Consider the following 23,180-nt stretch of genomic DNA (forward strand, 5'->3'; position numbering starts at 1 on the left):
CTGGAATGAACGGCGCGCGCTCCGCCGCTGCAGCCTGGTGGATGACGACCTGCCGCTCGCGCCTGACGCGGCTGCGTCCGCGGCTGCGATCTCGTGGTGGAGTCTCCGAGCGCGCCTGCCGGCCTGCGCTTGCGTTGAGGCCAACTGCGCCCGTCGCTCCGCCTGCCTCCGGTTGTGCCACGTGCTCGCTCATCGTCGCCGGGATCGATCGCTAACGCGGCTCTGATACCACTTGTTAGAAACGAGAAGCTCTGGTGATCACAGGGAGACTAGAGGGTTTGGCGCTGCGTAAACCATTGCAGCCTTTTCTCATCTATTTCTGTGCTACTTATTGCTATTACAACGAAGAAGAAAGAGTCGGTGGAGATCCTAACTAAGTGCCACGATCCGTTAAACTCGCGCCATCCCACGAGAGCGGACGTGCCTTCCCCACCTCCGAGCGCACCGGGTCGACGTGGTGACCACGATCAGTCCGCCCACCTAGCTAGCTGCTGCATGGCACCGCACAAGTCGCTGGCCATGTCGTTGCTTATTTGCTGATAGAAAGGAAACTAAATAACTAACTATCCTATACCCCAACGTCTAGATTAGCTGACACTCGCGGCCGCCCTATCGCCAGTCACTCGTTGCACCACCGATCGCGACGTCGGTTTCCAGCTCACTCTCACCCATGTCAACGGGCGCGTTGCGCCTGCGTACACCAAGCTGCAGCTCCTCACCCGCGCCGTCGGCCGGAGCAGAGTCCGCGTGGCCGTGCTGAGCGACATCGCAGCGGCGGTGGACCCGATCACGGCCGCGAGGATCCTAGTGAGGGCCAGCCAGGGCGAGTACCTGGTGGGCCTTACGGTGGGCGCACCGCCGGTGGAGTACACGACCATCGTGGACACCGGCAGCGACCTCGGCTGGACGCAGTGCGCGCCGTGCATGCTGTGCTCCGACCAGCCCACACCTTTCTTCCAGCCAACCGGTCCGCCACGTACCGCCTCGTGCCTGGCGACGCGCTCCCTCCCGGCGACGCGCTCTCTCTCGGAGGTGCTCCCTCCCCGACGACGTGCTCCTTCAGGGCGCATGATAGGTGCCTCGTCTCGGCGGCGAGCTCTTCTCGCGGCGAGCATCAGGCGCTCCGTTTCGGCGACGCACTCCCCGGCGGTGGAGGGTGTGGGATGGCGGGCGGTATGCGGTGGCGGGTGCGGTATGCGGCGGATCTCGTCTCCACCAGCCAGATCCTCCTCGACGAACGAGTTCTATGGCTTCGATTGGAGGCGATGAGGATGGTGCTTCTCGATGCTGACGGGAGGACGTTTGACGCCAGATTTCTCCGGGATGGAGAGCGGATTGACATAGGTTAGATCGTTTCATTTCCGTGTCACTTTGCTAGGGTTCATGATAGAATTCCGGTTACCGGAGTTGGTGGGGGCGGTGGGGAGGACCCTGACGGATCCAACATTCCGGTGGGCGGCGATGCGGTTGGTGAGGGAGACGACCATGGTCGTGGCCCACCGTGGCGTCCCCCTCCCCCGACAGGTGGGCCTGGGCCGGGGGGGGGGCGGACCCGTTGCGGGTGGTGTGGATGGGCGACACGTGGACCTGGAGGGATCGGACCGCTGCGAGGACAGCGTGGCTAGGGTTTCAGGATCTCCGAGTATAAAACAAGGAGCGCCCCCTCCTTTGCCCACTTTCGATCTCGAGGATAGCCTTGCGCATTTCTGGAGTGTCTCGTGCGACGCTCGCGCTAGGGTTAGCCAGAACTTCTCCCGGTGGGAAGGGAAGATCGGGGGGGATCCCCGCTCCTATGCGCAAGTAACTGCTGCTCCTCCTCCTCCTCCTCTTGTTCATCCCCTACCCGCCCAGACACCCGAGATGAGAGGGGACGGTTTTGGTGCGGGGCGCCATGGACGTGGTGCTAGGAGGTTCAACCGAGGAGCCGGGCGGGGTTTCGACTCCAACGTGTGGAAGCGCAAATCAGAGACAGGGGCTTCTTCTTCGACTAGAGCCTCTGGATCTGATGCGTCTGGATTTGACAAGTGGGATGCTGCGACAGGGGGAGAAAAAGGAGATCGCGGCCACCAGGAGTCGTGGAAGGAAGGGGGTGAAGGAAGATCTTCGCCCCATCATGATGGCAAGGCTGCTGCAGACAGGCAGGCCGCCCCTCCCCACCAGGAGAAGTGGGGAGGTGGGGGATCTGATGCTGGGGGAAGGAATAATGCCCGTGTGAGAGATCGGGATCTTCCTGCTAAGCCTGGTAACATCATCCCTTTTACTTCTCCTTGCCAGATCTGTCATGTGATGGGACATACTACTGCTAGATGTCCTCAGGCCATATGTGATAGATGTAAGAAAAAAGGTCACCTGTCTCTGATGTGTGCAGAGTTCATTCCTTGGGAATGCATGCCTGTGATGTGTGCTTTCCAAGCTAAGTGGCAAGGTTTCTTTTACATCCCTGATCTTAATGTTGAGAGACAATCTAGGGATAGAAATCACAATATTATTTTTACTATCACTGAAGGGTCTGCACTCACAAAAGATATTGAGGCTGAGCTGAGTGTGTATGTAGGCCAGGGATGGAGATGCTCTGCTAAATTCTTTGCTCCTCAGAGATTTGTTGTGAGAATGCCTAACCCTAGGGAGATAGAACGTGCACCGTTTGTAGAGCATGTGAATCTTAAAAAATGTGGGGTTAGTGTAAAATTCTCACCCTGGTCAGATGATTTGGAATCCGAGGGGGTGCTGGAAGTGGCTTGGATTAAGATTGGTAGGATCCCTATTAACAAAATGTGTAACAAGACTGTTGCTTATGTTGGAGGACTTGTGGGGATTACCTTAGAGGTGGATATGTCAACCCTCAATCGACCTGCGTCGGTTAGAGCTAAGATTGGCTGCACGCATATTGATCAAATCCCAACTTCTGCTGAAGGGGTGTTGGGGGGTCATTTTTACAAGTTTACTTATGAGGTGGAAGAGGTGCTTGTTAAGAATACTGTCACGGAGGAAACCGCTGTGCCTGTTGCACGCGATGATGCCTCCAAACAGAACCTAACACCTAAGCGTAAACGTGAGCATCATGATAATGAGAAAGAGGATAGTTATTCTGAATCCTCGGGGGCTAACAGATTTGGCCAGTCATCTAGGGGGGGGGGGTAAAAACTGTCGTTTGCCCTCTCCTGAGAAGGAGGTGTCAGTATCTGAGGAGAGCGAGGAAGATGATGAGCTGTTAATTGAATCAATGCAGCTGGATCATGAGGAGTACTTAAATGACTCATCTAAGTGGATTGTCCCTGTTCCTCTGGAAAGAGGGAACAATACCTCGGAGACACAGAACGATCTGAAGGATGTCCAGGTGACTTTTAGCTCTGTTGTCCGAAAATCCCTGTCATATGCAGATGTTAGTAACTAATAATTGGTAGGTGTCGGAGCTGGAAGGGGAGGCTGATCCTAACATGAAAATCTCAAGTGATTATGTGGTACTATCACCTGAAACCGATAACAATGTGGATGTGATTCCTACTCCTCCCATTGCTTATGAAGCTCACACCAGGCTCAGTAAGAGAAATACATGTGGGATGCAAGAGAAGGTGGAGGACAGAGCCAGGAGGTTGGCTAGTAAGAAAGATCTGGAAGGTAACCCTCAGCTTTGCAATAACTCTTTTAGTGTTCTTTCTGATGCTGAGTTGATTAGTAGAGCTAGCAATATGGGGTGATTATTCCTGATGGTAGTTTTGCTTGCATTATGTGCTTAGAGAGCTGGAGCAGGTTAGAGAAGAGATTGACATTAAGAAGAAAACAAGCCATGAAAAACAGGAATATGATATTTTTATCACCAATGGCTTGGGACATAGTACCCCTGTTAGCTTAGAATGGCTGGACCAAGATGAAACAATATTTGAAAGTAAATCTATTACTAAATCTAAAAAAAAAATAGAAAACCTATTGTGAAGATTTCTAGACCTGTGACTAGAAGTCAGAAAAAGAAAGAAGAGAATGAGGGAGGGAAATGTAATTCTACCATGTCCCCTGGTGGAGTTACTCTCGCAAAATTCCATAAGAAGCGTTCCAAATGAGAGGTCTCATTTGGAACTGTCGGGGGGGGGGGGGGGGGGGGGTAGGCAAGAAAGGAATGGCCACCTTCCTCACTGACCTCATTCGTGATCATTCCGTGGACTTCTTGGGTCTTCAAGAGACCATGAAAAAAAATCCCCTAAATGCCTTAGGAGGCTGGACCCCTTTGGCCTGTTTAACTGGGAGTGGATTCCATCCAGAGGTAAATCTGGAGGGATTCTGTGTGGAGCTAGACATGACGTTCTGGACATTATATCCTCAACCAAAGGCAGGTATGTCTTGCAACTGGTCCTGGATGATAAGAGAAATAAGATAGTATGGGGTCTGTTGGTGGTATATGGGTCTGCTCATGAGGAATCCAAAGAAGAATTTTTGGTGGAGCTTGCATCTATGTGCAGTAATATGAAAGTACCGTACATAGTTGGAGGTGATTTCAATATTTTGAGACACTCCGGGGAGAAGAATAAGAGCTTCTCTATCAGCAAATCCACGGATCTTTTCAATTCAGTTATTAATACTTTGGCACCGAGAGAGATCCATATTAGTGGGGGTAAATATACCTGGACAAATAATCAAGCTCATCCTACTTTAGAGAAACTTGATCGTATTCTGATGTCTGAAACATGGGAAGACTTATTTCCCCTTGTTTCGGTCAGGAAATTGGTTAGGGAGATTGCTGATCACATTCCTCTATTGCTTAGTTCGGGGGAGGAGGGGAGGGATGCGCCTAAACCTCGTGAATTTCGGTTTGATCTGTCTTGGATCAAAGATGATAAGTTCATCCCCACTGTTAGCAGAATCTGGTCCAGGTATGTGCGATCTGTTGATCCCATAGATATCCTGAACATTAAGTTGAAAAGGATTAAAACCTACTTCAAGGGATGGGGCTCGGATAAGTTCGGCCGTGATAAGAAGAGGAAAGAAGATCTTAGGAACGAGCTAGCTCATCTGGAAGAATTGGAGGAAGAGGGTCCGTTGTCGCCTGAATTGTATAATAAGAAAGTTGACGTTGACTTCGAGCTTCATGAGTTGCTGGTTAATAAAGAAATATACTGGCTGCAGCAATCTCATGAGAGATGGCTGTTGAAGGGAGACATGAATACTAGTTACTATCATAAGATAGCTAACGGCCGTAAATGGAAGAACACGATTCACTCGCTTAAGATGGGGGAAGAAGTGATTGAGGGAAATGAAAATCTTATTGTTCACACCACTGAGTTCTACAAGGAACTATTTGGTCCTGGTCAAGGCAATGTTTTTCATTTGGATCCCGAGACATGGTCACAGGAGGAGAAGTTGAGTGAAGCTGATAATGATATCATGTGTCGAGATTTTACGCAGGCTGAAGTTAAAAGTGCTTTATTTGATATGGCAGCAAATAGAGCTCCTGGTCGAGATAATATTCCTGCTGAATTTTACCAGGTTTGTTGGGATATTGTCAAGAATGACATTATGTCCTTGTTTCATCACTTTCATAGGGGGGCGCTTGATGTTAAGCGTCTTAATTACGGAGTGATTTCCTTGCTGCCTAAGGTCTCGGGAGCTGATAGAATCCAACAATTTAGACCCATCTGTTTGTTAAGATGCCCCTATAAGATGATCACAAAGGTGTTGGATAGGCGTGCAGCTTGTGTAGCTGATACTTTGATTAGTTCCACACAGAATGCTTTTATAAAAGGGAGAAACATTATGGATGGGATTTTGGCTTTGCATGAGATTCTAAACCATTGTCACGCCCAAGATGCGACCCTATCCTCAATTTGGCACGAAGGCCTCGTCAGGGATAGAAGCGCATCTCGTCGTGTCGCAAGAATGGATATCGTTACAAGTACATGTACTGAAAAGAAGAGATATATAATAGAATTGGCTTACACTCGCCACAAGCTACATCAGAGTCACATCAGTACATTACATAATCATCAAGAGGAAGAGCAGGGTCTGACTACGGACGAAAACAAACGAGAAAAAAATAACGACGTCCATCCTTGCTATCCCAGGCTACCGGCCTGAAACCCATCCTAGATCGATGATGAAGAAGAAGAAGAAGCAAATCCAAATGAACAATCAACGCGCTCGCGTCAAGTAACCTTTACATGTACCTGCAACTGGTGTTGTAGTAATCTGTGAGACACAGGGGACTCAGCAATCTCATTTCCAAAGGTATCAAGACTAGCAAAGCTTAATAGGTGAGGCAAGGTTAAGTGGTGAGGTTGCAACAGCGATTAAGCATATATTTGGTGGCTAAACTTACGAGTACAAGAAAATAAGAGGGGGAAGACCTACGCATAACGGACGTGACTACTGATGATCAAATGAATGATCCTGAACACCTACCTACATCAGACATAACCCCACCGTGTCCTCGATCGGAGAAGGAACTCACGAAAGAGACAGTCACGGTTACGCACACAGTTGGCATATTTCAATTAAGTTAACTTCCAGTTATCTAGAACCAGTGTTAAACAAAGTTTCCACGTTGCCACATAACCGCGGGCACGGCTTTCCGAAAAGATTTAACCCTGCAGGGGTGCTCCAACTAGTCCATCACAATTTACCACAAGCCGCATACAAATCCTCAATCACGAAGCTCGCGATCTCGTCGGATTCCGTAGTGGAAAACCTCAACTCTGAGATTACCCAAAAGCATCACCGGAATCCCGATGCACAAGATATCTCGTCAAAGGTAAAACTAATCCAGCAAGGCCGCTCGACGTGTCGACGAACCCGATAGGAGCCGCGTATCTCGTTCTCAGGACACGACGGATGGGTCACACTAGGAGTACCAAACTTCGGGTTGCCCCGTGGTGACCTCGTAGTCTGCCAGTTTGGACCAAAACTCATGAGGAGCACTGGCCCGGGGGTTGATTAAATTATCCTCGGGGTCCGGAAAGTCCCTATGCAATTTTATTAGGTGTTTAGGCAAATGTAGTACCAAAGTTGGGCCTTGCCAGACCAGTCTTAATGTAAAACGAATTATCAAGGGGGTCCCCATAACAACCCCGATCGTGTTAGGAGCGCTCAATTATGGAACATAACACCGGTAGCCGGAAACTAAGGGGGCAAAGGTGGAACAAAACACCAGGCTAGAAAGGCCGAGCCTTCCACCTTTTACCAGGTATATAGGTGCTTTAATTTAAATAGCATTTAATATGGTGATATAACAAGGAATCCATGTTATCACATGGAAGCGACAGCACCTGCAACTAGTAACGCTACACAGGGTTAGGCAAGCAGTAACATAGCCAATCAGTGGTTTGCTAGGTTGAACAGGTTGAAGGTTTTCATGGCATTGTTGAGAGGCTGATATTTAACATGTGGTAGGTAACGAGACATAGCGACATAAACGATAAAACTAGCATGACAATGATAGTAATGGTATCTGGGGAAATGGTCATCTTGCCTGAGATCCTGCTGAGAAGAAGAATGACTCCGAGAAGTCGACGAACCAACGTAGTTGAACGGGTCCTCACATTCCGACACGCTTGCGGAAGTCTATCGAGACGGAGCAAACCGGAAACAAACATCAACACAGGTATTCACCACACGATGCACAACATGATGCATACCCTAATATGATGCATGATCAGTTCATCGATGCACGGGATGGCATGGCAATTCACCTCACGCAGACACTACACATTAAGTGAAGCTCGATATGCAACGAGTTGCATATCGACGAAGCTCCACGATTAATTATTTAATTCACTCCCGGTTATTTACACCGCAATATTTAATTGTTGTTAACGTCGCAAGGGTGTAGCGATGATCCTACATGGCATCCTAGACGGTTAACACGCGGAACAAAGAACGGAGCTATGGCACAAGAACATGCAACACAAGATTATATACCATGAATGCGTTATGCATGCAAGTTCAACCACGGCAAGAAGGGAGAGAAGCAGGTGTCGCCACGGCGAGCGAAAGGGGAACTATGTCGGCAAGACGGAAACGATGCCACGACAACGTACCTATCCCGATACTCAACGAGATATCAGTGCCACAATCTGGAAGCATGTGCGGGAACGTTAAATAAAGATGGGGTGATCCCGTATCTCGGGTTCCCATGTGTCGAGGGCACAACAAAAAAGGTACACGTGCAACGGGCAACATACGGTGCAACATACATTCAACTCATACAACACATTCGTTCGCTACATGACACGTCTCATCGGTATACCTTCGAAGCGTGCGATTCGAAGCGGATCGGTTCGGTGAAGGAGATCAACGATCGTCGTGGACGTCGTGGAAGTTGTGGTACTCGGGTCTCGTCGACGGTAGTCGTTCGCTCGGCGTCGTGGTTCACGGTCTTCGGCGTCGGTAGTCGATCACGTCTCCGTCGATGTTCGGGGTTCGGCGAGGACGTTGTAGTACTCGCCGATCTTGTCGACGTTCCTCGGCGGCGGGGATGGTGCATGCGGCGATGCAAGCGGCAGCAACACACAGCAACAAAATGCAAGGCAATCGACATGCAGCAGCCAGGGCAATAGCTATAGCAACTACAGCACTAAGCAACAGCAAACGCAGCTATGCATCTACAGCAAGCATGCCAAGCACGACAACCTAGCCTAGCAAGCAAAACGGCAAGCGAGCACACAAGCCAGTACAGCAGCACTACGCAACAGCACGAGCAGAGCAACTATGGCAGCAGCGGCAGCAGCTATCAGGCACAGCGGCGACGGCAGCAACAGCTAGCAGCCTCGGCGACAACAGTAGGCAGGCAACAAGCAACAACATCATCAGCATAGCAATAGCAAGCAAGCACATCAGCAGGCATCAGGCGGCGACAGCAACAACTAGCAGCAAGCCTCGGCAGCTTAAGTAACACCAACAACATAGCGGCAGGCAGGCAGGCAGCAAGCAGGAAGAGCATCGGCGACAACATCAGCAACAGCAGTGGGGCAAGCAACAAGGAAGGAGGAGGTCGGGGGCCCTGGAGGGGCTGTCATGGGGCTGGCGAGCACGGCGGGGCGATGCGGGGAGGCGAGCACGGCGGGGCGGCGCGGGGAGGCGAGCATGGCGGGGCGGCGCACCGGTGAGGGGAGGCCAAGGGCGACGGCGGGGCGGCGCAGGAACTGCGGCCGGCTCGGGCAGTGGAGAGGGCCAAGGCGGCTCGGCGCTGGACAAGCCGGCGGATGCGGCGAGCTCGCGGGGGACGAGGGGACCTGGCGCGAGCGAGGTGGAACAGGGACAGGGGGTGCTCGCGAGGGACTCCGACGGCGAGGGCCTGTCGAGCGGCGAGCGGCGAGCGGAGGCGAGGGATCGAGCGTGGGGAGGAACGGGGAAGAGATGGGATCAGGGCTGGGAGGAGAGGAGCGCTGGGAGGACGACGCGCAGGGGCCCGAGGAGGGAGAAACGGGGAAGAGGCCTTCCTCTGTCGCTAGGGTTGGGGCACGCGGCTGGGCCTTGGGCCGGCTCGGGCACGGCTGAGCTCCTCCTCTCTCCCTCTTACTTGTTTTTTTAAATAGAAAAAAACACAAAAGAAAAGAATTTAACAAAATAAAAAAATACTTTTGGGCTCCTTAGAAACATACCCCAATAAATAAAAATAGACTGGGGCCTTTTGAAGAATAAAAATAAAACCATTTTATAAATAAAAATGAGACTCTATTTGTAAACAAACAAAAGGAGAAATAAAAACTAAAACCAGAGGGTTGGCCCAAATAATAAGAATATTTCTTAAAAGAGGAGGAACATTTTATTTAGGCAAATCAGAAACTGGAATTGCCTCAAAAGAATTAGGAGAGGAGAGGGGAGTTCCTATTGCACTAAAGACTCTAAGAGCACTTGAAGCACACACACTCAAGAGATGATGGAAGATGCAATGATGCAAACTAAAAGATGATGCAACAAATAAAAATAATCACAAGACGGAAACGGAAATAAAGGGGAATCTTCTGGAACGTCGGCATCGGGCTGTCACAACCATACTCATGTGAGTAAAAAAGTTGGCATTGTACTGAAACTTGACTTTGAGAAAGCTTATGACAAAGTTAACTCAGACTTCCTTTTGGAATGTCATAGCATGAGAGGCTTTAGTGAAACTTGGTGTGGTTGGATTAAAAAAATCTTGTACGATGGTACTGTCAGCATTAAGCTTAACAATTGCGTGGGGCCTTATTTCCAGAGCGCAAAAGGGGTGCGGCAGGGTGACCCGCATTCCCCGTTTCTTTTTAATCTTGCTGCGGAATGCCTTGCGAAGATGATTAAGAATGCTCAGCGGAACAAGCTTATTGTTGGTCTTGCGACACATCTTATTCCTGATGGTATTGTTGTGCTGCAATATGCTGATGATACAATAATTTGTATTGAGCATGATGTAGAAAAAGCAGTCAACCTGAAGTTGCTGCTTTATATTTTCGAAATGATGTCTGGCCTTAAGGTCAATTATCAGAAAAGTGAGATTTTCACTGTTGGAGGGGATGATAATGTGGTTAAAACCTATGCTGATCTGTTTAATTGTGATATTGGTAAGTTCCCTATCAAGTACCTTGGGATGCCTATTAGTTATACCGCATTGAAGAATTCTGATTGGGACTTTATTGTGGAAAAATATATGAAGTGGTTTGAGGCCTGGATTGGCAATGCTGCTTCCATGGGGGGTAGACTGACTCTCCTGGACTCTGTTATCACCCAGATCTCCATTTATCACATGTCTATGTGGCTTATGAATAAATCATTCATAGAAAAGCTGGATAAACACAGACGTAGGTTTTTCTGGCAAGGCAACAATAAAAAGAGGAGATACCATATGGTTAAATGGCTCAAGGTGTGTAGATCCAAGCAGAAAGGGGGGCTGGGAGTTAAAGACCTTCGTAAACAAAATATTAGTTTGATGGTGAAGTGGTGGTGGAAGTTGGAGACGAAGAAGGGTGTCTGGCAAGATATTATCAAAGCTAGATATCTCAGAAACAAAACTGTGGCAACTGTTAAGCCCAGATTCTACGACTCACCCTGTTGGAAAGCTATTCTTAAGGTCAAAGAGTTTTACTTGGCAGGGAGAAAAGTTAATATTGAATCTGGGGATATTGCCAGGATTTGGCATGATTCTGTTAGGGGGCTTCCTCCTTTCAAAGATCAATTCCCTATGCTTTTTGATATTTGCAATGATACAGAGTGTACGGTGAATAAGTTATGCCAGGTTGATGATTACTCCTTTTTTAGGAGAAGGTTAAACCCTGAACTTAGAGATCAATGGAGGGAGATGCATAGAATTATCTCTGGGATTGGGCTGACCAGGGATAGTGACAAAATTTCCTGGGGTCTGACTGAGAATGGAAAGTTTAGCACTAAGTCCATGTATAAGTGGTTAGAGAAACCACTACATGGGTGTCATTATAGATGGATTTGGTAAGCAAAAATGCCTTTGAAGATTAAAAAATTTATGTGGCAGATGTCTCAAGATGCGGTGTTGACTAGAGATGTGATGAAAAGGAAAAATTGGCATGCGAACCCTAGTTGTTCTTTTTGTCGTCAAAAGGAAACTTCGCAACACCTTTTCTTTACATGCCCTGTTGCTAGGGTCGTGTGGAGGTCGGTTGGGGTCACCTTGGGGACTGACAGTTGCCCCAATTCTTACTGGCAATACTACTCCTGGTGCAATGCTTTCTTGCCTGCTGGTGGGAAATATTACACGGTGAGGCTTGTGGCTGTGTGTTGGGCTCTTTGGTTGGCCAGGAACAGGGCTACTTTTGAAAATAAATTGATCAAAACTCCCTTTGAGATTATATTTTCAATGTGTTCGTTCCTTCTATATTGGTCACGCTTGCAGCAGGAGGATGATGCAGGAGAGCTTCGTTCTGGTGTGGAGTTGGTGAGGACTAATACCATGCAGTTGATGAAGCTCTGCGAGGTAGCGAGGCAGGGGATCGCGGGAGGATGAACGCGCTGTCCTTTGATGATCTGTGGAGGATATCCAGCTAGATGTTAGCTCTTATGTCTGGTCAAGACTTGTGCGCGTGGTTATGCTGTGTCAGAGAATACTTTTTCTACTCTGTTTGATTGTTGGCTTTTATGCTATGGCAGTCGGTTCGATGGCGAACGACTGTTCTATAGATGAAAGCTGGTAATCTGCAAGAGCTTGTTGTTGTACCCAGTACTCTTTTCCTTTTTCTGTTGGCAAACTTTGTGGTACCGTTGTATTTTCGTTCGAAGTAATGGAAGGGGTGTTATGCTCGGCTCAAAAAAAAAACGTACCGCCTCGTGCCGTGCGGGTCGCCGCGCTCCCCTACCCGTCGTGCTTCCATGCGGTCTCTGTCTACCAGTACTACTACGGCGACTACGCCTCGAGTGCCGGCGTCCTGGCCCAGGAGGCATTCACGTTCGGCGCCGCCAACTCGACCAAGGTCAGGGTGACCGGCGTCGCCTTCGGGTGCGGCAACGTCAACGCGGGCTACCTTGCCAACAACTCCGGCATGGTCGGCCTCGGCCGCGGGCCGTTCTCGCTGGTCAGCCAGCTCGGCAATTCCAAGTTCTCCTACTGCCTCACCTCCTTCCTCACGCCGGCGCCCAGCCGACTCTCCTTCGGCGCCATGGCCACCCTCGACAGCACCAACACCAGCGACGGCGCGCCGGTGCAGTCCACGCCGTTCGTCCTCAACCCGGCGCTGTCGTCCATGTACTTCCTGTCCCTCCAGGGCATCAGCCTGGGGGACGCGCGCCTGCGCGTCGACCCGCTCGCGTTCGCCATCAATGACGACGGCTCGGGCGGCTGCATGATCCCCCCCCCCCCCCCCCCTGAAATGTGCGATTCGCATTCCAACCTTGAGAACTTGTAGTTGCAAAAATCCTAGAAAACTTGCAATTGTGATCCACCTTGGGAGTATGGATTGAGACAAACCCGCCGCCCCTTCCTCCCGCCGGCCACGCCCATCGCCAGTCGGTCGTGCCGCGTCGCGCGCCGGCTGCGTCCCGTCCCCGCCAACCGCATCCATCACCATGCCGGTCGCGTCCAGCTTCATCGGTCGTGTCTTGTCGTCCGCTGGCAGTGTCCTGCTCTGTTGCTAGCCGCGTCGGTCGAGTCGTGCCTCTTTGTCGGCCATGCCGGGAGGATTTTGACAGCGAGGCCGAGGTCATGGGAGGCCATGACGAGGTTGAGCTCGTCCAATTCAAACCGGCGATGATCGATTGCGTCGTCCAACGACCTTTTTCGGCGTGAGGTGATGAATTCTGACGAGTTTATGGCGGATTCTGACAAACTCCGCGGTGGCGTGTTTGCTCTGATGAGGTTTGACCGGTATATGCCCCCCCCCTCGGTTTGGCCTTCCAACCTTCAAACGTAAGGGTTTCAGGTGTGGTTTTCCCGTGCCCCTTAAAAAAACCACTTTTACGGTTTCTGTTCTCGATACTTTTTTGACCAAAACTGTAAAACGATTTTTTTACGGGTTTGACCACTTATACGGAGTCTACTAGAGATGCTCTTAGGGACTTGCGATTGCGACAAACCTAGAAAACTTGGAGTTGTGGGCTACCTTGAGACGTGCAATTGCAATTCCACCTTTGGGGTGTGCAATTGCAACTAAACCTAGAAAACGTGGAGCGATTTCTCCTTGGGAACATCCAATTGGGATAAACCCTAGAAAATCCAAACTTGCGACATGCCTTGGATACCGTGCAGTTATCATTTCAACCCTTGGGCTTGCAGTTGTGACAGACTGAGAAAGCTTGTAATTGCGACCTACCTTTAAGAAGCATGCACTTGCGACCTCTTTAGGGACATGAAGTTGCGATAATTCCTAAAAAAACCTGCAGTTGCGGCATTGTCTTGGAAAGGTGTAGTTCCGATTCCCACTTCGACCGCGCCAACATGACGGTGCCGCCGGAGAACTGCATGTTGATCGACAGCGCCACGGGGTTCCTGTGCCTAGCCATGGCACCGTCCGGCGACGGCACCATAATCGGCAACTACTAGCAGCAGAATCTGCACATGCTCTATAACATCGCCGACAGCCTCTTGTCATTTGTCCCGGCGCCTTGTAACATGGATTGGCTTGCTCGGTTTAATTTACATCGCGTTCAATTTTTCTAGTTGGCAAACGTTCTTCATAATTTGGTCAGCATTTTTATGTGTGCTCGCAGAACGTAGGTTGTGATTACTGGTTTGTTGTGGTGATTTGTGGACGTACGATCGCATTGTTTATTGTGTCCCAAGCTTGTAGCTGATTGTGTCGTCGAGTATCAGGGTTTGTTTGGTTCAAAAAAACCAAGTAGAATAGAATGTAATGGTTCCATTCCATCTTTGTGTTTTTTAACACAGTACACGCGCACCTAGATAAACGCACACACGCATACCTTATTTCTATGAGCACCTTCGAGAGACTGAGTCAACGTATCATCTTAAAATTTAAAAATTCCTGAAATAAATTCAGGAAAAATGCAAGCACGAAGATTTGAAATCTGGTGGGTTGGGAATACCACCGTTCCTCTAACCAACCAACCACAGTTTGATTTGCTTCCATCTCTGTGTTTGATATGAATAATGAGGTGAAATAGAACGGTTACATCTTACTGTTTGGTTTTTTTTTGACACAACCTCTTACTGTTTGGTTGATAAAATGGAAAGTGTTCAAATTAGTGTTTAATTTTCTAAAAATATATGCAAGAAATATAATATTTTCAGAAGCATTTTATCTAAATTTCAAAACTATATTTTATTTTTCAGACGCGATATGAGCGTGTTTTCAAGTACTACCAAACACAAGGACGAGGCCGGAGACGAGACGGACCCATTACATTCCATCTTATGACTGAAACCAAACACACCCTTATATTGTTGAATAGAGGGAGTAAAACGCAAATCAATGATGAACAAAAACCAATGAAGAATTATGTCGATTTCTGATGCTTCCTCCCATCCCGGCCAACCAGACGTACCTTCCTCGGAAGAGGCAAGGTACTACGGCTACTCAATTATCACTTTAGCTAGGTATCATTTGACTGAGACTTAAGTCTCAGTCAACTGACATAACATGTAAGAGAAAAAGCATGAATATTTTTTTGCATGGAACTCCATTCAAGCTCAAAGGAATATAACATCGATCGAGACATAACCAATTTTCAATCGACTAAGATTTAGCAAGACTGCTAGCAATATGTAAGTTAACTAATTTCTAAATTTGGGTTATTCGATTATTTTTTATTGTTGATTCCTCCTTGAAGATGCGCTCCTTTTTTGTTGTGTGTGCCACCATGTTTTGGGCTGATTTTTTTGACTAGCAACTATTTTGGGTCAGTCGATTTCTTGTTGGGCCCGAACTCCTTATGTGTTTTCTTCTTGGGTTATTTGTAGGAAACAACTAGTTAATGGATACACCTTCGAGGCTCCCGTAGAGGTCACTTTTAGAGACTTAGGGACGCGCCCCACCGATGACACGTGTCCCGCTTTGGATACACCTTTGGGCTTTATTTTGGCATGCCTTTGTTGTTTTACTTATTTACATTTTTTTGGCTTTTCGATTTTTTATTGGTTTTTCTTATGTTTTTGGCAGATTTGTTTTGGGGAAGCAATGCTTTCCATAAGAAGCACAACATGTGCTTCTGCCTGAAACAAAACTATGCTTTCCGAAAAAAGAAAAGCACATATGTGCTTCCCTCAAAAAAGGGAAAAACGTATGCGTTTCCACGAAAAGCACAATTGTGCTTCCTAACAATGGAAAAAAGCACAACCTCTGCATCCACAAGAAACATAACCTTGCTTTCAGCAAAGGGAAAACGCACAAATGTGCTTCATAAAAAAGGGAAAAACACAACTACACTTCCGGGTTTCTTTTTTTGTAGGTTTTCAGCCTTTTTCTGGTTTCGGATTTTGTGTTAGTTTTCATTTCATTTTTATTTTTTGCATGTTTTGATTTCCGAATTTTTGGTCTACCTATTTTCTTGTAAAGAAAATTACCAAAAGCTATAACACATGGGATATAATTTCGAAGATCTCAACGCGAGAAATCAAATGGTAAAAATGGTTCGTAATTTGGATGAACGGTTAAAGAGATAAACCGTTTTGAGAAAATGAATCTACGAGAAAAAAAGGAAGCTCTAATGTTGGACAAGTGACACACATACAGTGTGCCACTTGTTAGCAAGAGACGTGAGATTGACTTTTGCAAGAGGTATCAATTAATTAGTGATTTCGCTATTTGTATGTGTTTTTGCTTATCTTTTTATTTTTAGCTGGTTATTCTATGGGTAGTTTTGGATGTTGAGTGAGTATATAATAACATGTGTATGAATTATACTAGAGTGCAAAAAAAATTACACTATTATATGTTTATGTTTTACATATTAAAAAATTGCAATTTTAGTGTAAAGTTGTGTGTATTTTTTAAGTTTTATTATATTTTCTTTCTTTTTAAAAGTTAATAGGAATATGAGTAATTAATTCTTCCTAAAAAATCATTTTATATTTTGTTGTAGTTTCTTTTTCATTTTTCTGTTTTTATGGGCAATACCAACACCACTAATTCATTCCTTACGAATCATTAAGGATAATATAAATGTCACTAATTCATTTCTTTAAGGGTAATACCAATGTCACCAATTCATTTTTCATGGAAAACTTTTTGTGAGATTTCAGTATTATATTATTATTCTTACAAAATATATAAACACATTTTGTGTGTAAACTGTGACCAATTTTTGTCATTTTTTATTTTCTATTTTTCTTAAACGGTAATACCTATGCCACTAATTAAATATTTCTTAGAAAACTTCATTATTTTAAGGGGTGATACCAATGCCACTAATTTATTTTTCCATAGAATACTGCATTATTATGCTTTTGTTTTAGTTGTAATTTCTTTTTCGTTCTTTAAGGTTGTAATACCAATGCCACTAATTCATTACATCTTACAAAACTTCCTTTTTGCGAGTTGTTGCTATAATACGCTAATTCTTGCATATTATAAATATATATATTAAATTATGTCTGCAATTTCTCATTATTTGTTTTATTATTTTCATTTTATTTTTTCTTAAAGGGTAATACCAATGTATTAATTCATTCTTTTGATTATTTTATTTTCATTCAATTTTATTTCTTATTTAATTGTATACCAATGCCACTACCTTATTCCTTCTTAGGAAACTTCTTCTTTCCAAAATTCTGTTAGTATGTTCTTATTTTATCGTACTATAATAGAGTGCAATTTCTATGTAAATTGTATGCAAATTTTGTCATCATTTTATTTATTTATTTTTAGAGGGTAACACGAATTTTTTTTAAAAACACAATTTTGATTTCGGAAGTAGAGACGCCATAGACCAAATACCAATTACACTAAATTTTTTCTTTATTTAGATTTTTGCAGAACATTCACTACTATATGTTTATTCTTGCATATTATTACAAGATGTAATTTCTGTGTAAATTGAGTGCATTTTTTACATTATTTGTTTCAATTTTATTTCAGTTTATTACTTTTTAATGGTAATATTAATGCCATTGATTCATTCTTCCTTAGAACTTTTTTCTACATAAGTTTCATTATTATATATTTATCTTGCGTATTATAAAATACATTTTTTGAAAATTGTATGGAAATTATGACATTATTTGTTTTTGTTTTATTCATTTTCTTTCTTTTTAAAGGGTAATATTAGTTCTAATGATTCATACTTCTTGTGAAATTTCTGTTTTTATTTTTATTTCAGTACATTAGTATAGGGGAAATGAGAATGCTAGAGAAGTTAGTAGTCTTGAGGTGCACATAGTTTGATAATAGTATTTCTCCATAGTTGAGTATCATTGTTGGACACGGAAAAAAATGACTATCCCCAATTGAAAATTCAGGAGACTGCATCTTAGTCGGTCTCATTTTTGTCGTTGGTAAATTTTAGTAACGAAATGATTATTCATCTTGAAAATACATTTACTATACTAGAACAATTTAAGTGTCGTGTGTCTTGACAGATACGTGCGACCTCTTTAGGGACATGAAGTTGCGATAATTCCTAAAAAACCTGCAGTTGCGGCATTGTCTTGGAAAGGTGTAGTTCCGATTCCCACTTCGACCGCGCCAACATGACGGTGCTGCCGGAGAACTGCATGCTGATCGACAGCGCCACGGGGTTCCTGTGCCTAGCCATGGCACCGTCCGGCGACGGCACCATAATCGGCAACTACCAGCAGCAGAATCTGCACATGCTCTATGACATCGCCGACAGCCTCTTGTCATTTGTTCCGGCGCCTTGTAACATGGATTGGCTTGCTCGGTTTAATTTACATCGCGTTCAATTTTTCTAGTTGGCACACGTCCTTCATAATTTGGTCAGCATTTTTATGTGTGCTCGCAAAACGTAGGTTCGTGATTATTGGTTTGTTGTGGTGATTTGTGGACGTACGATCGCATTGTTTATTGTGTCCCAAGCTTGTAACTGATTGTGTCGTCGAGTATCAGGGTTTGTTTGGTTAAAAAAACCAAGTAGAATAGAATGTAATGGTTCTATTCCATCTTTGTGTTTTTTTAACACAGTACACACGCACCTAGATAAACGCACACATGCATACATTATTTCTATGAGCACCTCCGAGAGAGTGAGTCAACATATCATCTTAAAATTTACAAAGTCCTGAAATAAATTCAGGAAAAATGCAAGCACAAAGATTTGAAATCTGGTGGGTTGGGAATACCACCGTTCCTCTAACCAACCAACCATAGTTTGATTTGCTTCCATCTCCGTGTTTGATATGAATAATGAGGTGAAATAGAATGGTTACATCTTACTGTTTGGTTTTTTATTTTTTGACAGAATGTCTTACTGTTTGGTTGATAAAATGGAAAGTGTTCAAATTAGTGTTTAATTTTCTAAAAATATATGCAACAAATATAATATTTTCAGAAGCATTTTATCTAAATTTCAAAACTATATTTTATTTTCAGACCCGATATGAGCGTGTTTTCAAGTACTACCAAACACAAGGACGAGGTCGGGGACGAGACGGACCCTTTACATTCCATCCTATGACTGAAACCAAACACACCCTTATATTGTTGAATAGAGGGAGTAAAACACAAATCAATGAAGAACAAAAACCAATGAAGAATTATGTCGATTTCTGATGCTTCCTCCCATCCCGGCCAACCAGACGTACCTTCCTCGGAAGAGGCAAGGTACTACGGCTACTCAATTATCACTTTAGCTAGGTATCATTTGACTGAGACTTAAGTCTCAGTCAACTGACATAACATGTAAGAGAAAAAGCATGAATATTTTTTGCATGGAACTCCATTCAAGCTCGAAGGAATATAACATCGATCGAGACATAACCAATTTTCAATCGACTGAGATTTAGCAAGACTGCTAGCAATATGTAAGTTAACTAATTTCTAAATTTGGGTTATTCGATTATTTTTTATTGGTGATTCCTCCTCGAAGATGCGCTCCTTTTTTGTTGTGTGTGCCACCATGTTTTGGACTGATTTTTTTGACTGGCAACTATTTTGGGTCAGTCGATTTCTTGTTGGGCCCAAACTCCTTATGCGTTTTCTTCTTGGGTTATTTGTAGGAAACAACTAGTTAATGGATACACCTTCGAGGCTCCCGCAGAGGTCACTTTTAGAGACTTAGGGACGCGCCCCACCGACGACATGTGTCCCGCTTTGGATACATCTTTGGGCTTTATTTTGGCATGCCTTTGTTGTTTTACTTATTTACATTTTCTTGGCTTTTCGATTTTTTATTGTTTTTTTTTATGTTTTTGGCAGATTTGTTTTGGGGAAGCAATGCTTTCCATAAGAAGCACAACATGTGCTTCTGCCTGAAACACTACTATGCTTTCCGAAAAAAGAAAAGCACATATGTGCTTCCCTCAATAAAGGGAAAAACGTAAGCGTTTCCACGAAAAGCACAACTGTGCTTCCTAACAATGGAAAAAAGCACAACCTCTGCATCGACAAGAAACATAACCGTGCTTTCAGCAAAGGGAAAAGGCACAAATGTGCTTCATAAAAAAGGGAAAAACACAACTACACTTTCGGGTTTCTTTTCTTGTAGGTTTTCAGCCTTTTTTCTGGTTTCGGATTTTGTGTCAGTTTTCATTTCATTTTTTTTTTTGCATGTTTTGATTTCCGAATTTTTGGTCTACCTATTTTCTTGTAAAGAAAATTACCAAAAGCTATAACACATGGGATATAATTTCGAAGATCTCAACGCGAGAAATCAAATGGTAAAAATGGTTCGTAATTTGGATGAACGGTTCAAGAGATAAACCGTTTTGAGAAAATGAATCTACGAGAAAAAAAGGAAGCTCTAATGTTGGACAAGTGACACACATACAGTGTGCCACTTGTTAGCAAGAGAGGTGAGATTGACTTTTGCAAGAGGTATCAATTAATTAGTGATTTCGCTATTTGTATGTGTTTTTGCTTATCTTTTTTATTTTTAGCTGGTTATTCTATGGGTATTTTTGGATGTTGAGTGAGTATATAATAACATGTGTATGAATTATACTAGAGTGCAAAAAAATTACACTATTATATGTTTATATTTTACATATTAAAAAATTGCAATTTTAGTGTAAAGTTGTGTGTATTTTTTAAGTTTTATTATATTTTCTTTCTTTTTAAAGGTTAATACGAATACGAGTAATTAATTCTTCCTAAAAAATCATTTTATATTTTGTTTTAGTTTCTTTTTCATTTTTCTGTTTTTATGGGCAATACCAACGCCACTAATTCATTCCATACGAATCATTAAGGATAATATAATTGTCACTAATTCATTTCTTTAAGGGTAATACCAATGTCACCAATTCATTTTTCATGGAAAACTTTTTGTGAGATTTCAGTATTATATTATTATTCTTACAAAATATATAAACACATTTTGTGTGTAAACTGTGACCAATTTTTGTCATTTTTTATTTTCTTTTTTTCTTAAACGGTAATACCTATGCCACTAATTAAATCTTTCTTAGAAAACTTCATTATTTTAAGGGGTGTTACCAATGCCACTAATTTATTTTTCCATAGAATGCTGCATTATTATGCTTTTGTTTTAGTTGTAATTTCTTTTTCGTTCTTTAAGGTTGTAATACCAATGCCACTAATTCATTACTTCTTACAAAACTTCCTTTTTGCGAGTTGTTGCTATAATACGCTAACTCTTGCATATTATAAATATATATATTAAATTATGTCTGCAATTTCTCATTATTTGTTTTATTATTTTTATTTTATTTTTTCTTAAAAGGGTAATACCAACGTATTAATTAATTCTTTTGATTATTTTATTTTCATTCAATTTTATTTCTTATTTAATTGTATACCAATGTCACTACCTTATTCCTTCTTAGGAAACTTCTTCTTTCCAAAATTCTGTTAATATGTTCTTATTTTATCGTACTATAATAGAGTGCAATTTCTATGTAAATTGTATGCAAATTTTGTCATCATTTTATTTATTTATTTTTAGAGGGTAACACGAATTTAAAAAAAAAACACAATTTTGATTTGGGAAGTAGAGACGCCATAGATCAAATACCAATTACACTAATTTTTTTTCTTTATTTAGTTTTTTTGCAGAACATTCACTACTATATGTTTATTCTTGCATTTTATTACAAGATGTAATTTCCGTGTAAATTGAGTGCAATTTTTACATTATTTGTTTCAATTTTATTTCAGTTTATTACTTTTTAATGGTAATATTAATGCCATTGATTCATTCTTCCTTAGAACTTTTTTCTACAGAATTTTCATTATTATATATTTATCTTGCGTATTATAAAATACATTTTTTGAAAATTGTATGGAAATTATGACATTATTTGTTTTTGTTTTATTCATTTTCTTTCTTTTTAAAGGGTAATATTAGTTCTAATGATTCATTCTTCTTGTGAAATTTCTGTTTTTATTTTTATTTTAGTACATTAGTATAGGGGAAATGAGAATGCTAGAGAAGTTAGTAGTCTTGCGGTGCACATAGTTTGATAATAGTATTTCTCCATAGTTGAGTATCATTGTTGGACACCGAAAAAAATGACTACCCCCAATTGAAAATTCAGGAGACTGCATGTTAGTCGGTCTCATTTTTGTCGTTGGTAAATTTTAGTAACGAAATGATTATTCATCGTGAAAATACATTTACTATACTAGAACAATTTAAGTGTCGAGTGTCTTGACAGATACGTGCTACGGCAGGTCGTGTGGTAGTTTGAAGTGTGCATGTGAACATCATCGTCACAGCATCTTTAACAAACCTCATATAATGTTGGCCTGTAAAACGCGTTTACATTTCGTGAAAAAATGGCTTTACAGGTCGACACAGGTGAAGACAGAGTCAGACCCCGTAAAACGGACCCATACAAAAAAATATTCTTTGAATATACCGACTTTAACCCATTTTTTCTTTTGGCTGTCCTTTTCCTCACGCCAATTTTAAATTGACACGTGCTGTAGGACAGGGCGGCCACCGACGAATGGGCAGACAAGGAAGACGCACGCCGACGGGCGGCCGTCGGTGGAGTGGACGGGCGACCGTTGGCGAAGCGGGCGGAGACCGAATTCCTCCGCGAGCTAGAGCTTGGTAGCTCATTCGAATCAATTCAGCCAGACGAGCTAGCTAGCTAGCGCCGTTTGAGTCAAATCGATTTAGCTAGAGCTAGCTAGCTAGCGCGATTTGAATCGAATCGATTCAGCTACCTAGCTAGCTCATTCGCCAGGGGAGAGCCGTAGAGGAGCACGGCCAACGGGCGCGGTGATCGGGGCGGACGGCCAGCGGGCGCAATGGCCGGGGTGGGCGACCAACGCGCGGCTGGGGATTGACGGATGGGAGCAAGCCATGAAGGTTTTGATGACAGTTGGATTTCCGTCAACGGTCTTTCACGTATACACGTCATCCTCAGGTTGCCTCCGAAATCCTTATTTTCATGGATTTGACGGGGATGTTTTCAACGCGCCTTAAAAAAGTTACAGACTGCGGTCCAGTACGGGATTTGACCGGATAGCTTTTTCGTTTAAATTTGTATTTTAACAATTATTTTACGGGTTAGGACATTATATAAGGTTTGCTTGAGATGCTCTCACCAAGACACGGGATTCTGCAGTTCTACTGCTTCCATTTGGCACTTGTCAAGAAGCGGGACGGACTCGTGCGATCCAACAACAAGAGGACAACAGCTTTGTTAGGCAGGA

At 43.8% G+C, this 23,180-nt stretch overlaps 1 protein-coding gene across 1 annotated transcript; it reads left to right on the forward strand.

Annotated features, from left to right (window-relative positions):
* Positions 1-495: 495 nt before the first annotated feature.
* Positions 496-22,616, forward strand: LOC123397000. Its single transcript, XM_045091723.1, has 9 exons — positions 496-516; positions 592-967; positions 12,217-12,796; positions 12,887-13,144; positions 13,804-13,952; positions 15,540-15,660; positions 18,013-18,258; positions 22,305-22,335; positions 22,446-22,616. The coding sequence occupies exons 1-9, from the start codon at positions 496-498 to the stop codon at positions 22,614-22,616; spliced, it is 1,953 nt and encodes a 650-aa protein (XP_044947658.1).
* Positions 22,617-23,180: the final 564 nt, after the last annotated feature.

The sequence above is a fragment of the Hordeum vulgare genome, chromosome 5H, assembly GCF_904849725.1.
Source record: "Hordeum vulgare subsp. vulgare chromosome 5H, MorexV3_pseudomolecules_assembly, whole genome shotgun sequence".
NCBI classification, from domain to species: domain Eukaryota; kingdom Viridiplantae; phylum Streptophyta; class Magnoliopsida; order Poales; family Poaceae; genus Hordeum; species Hordeum vulgare.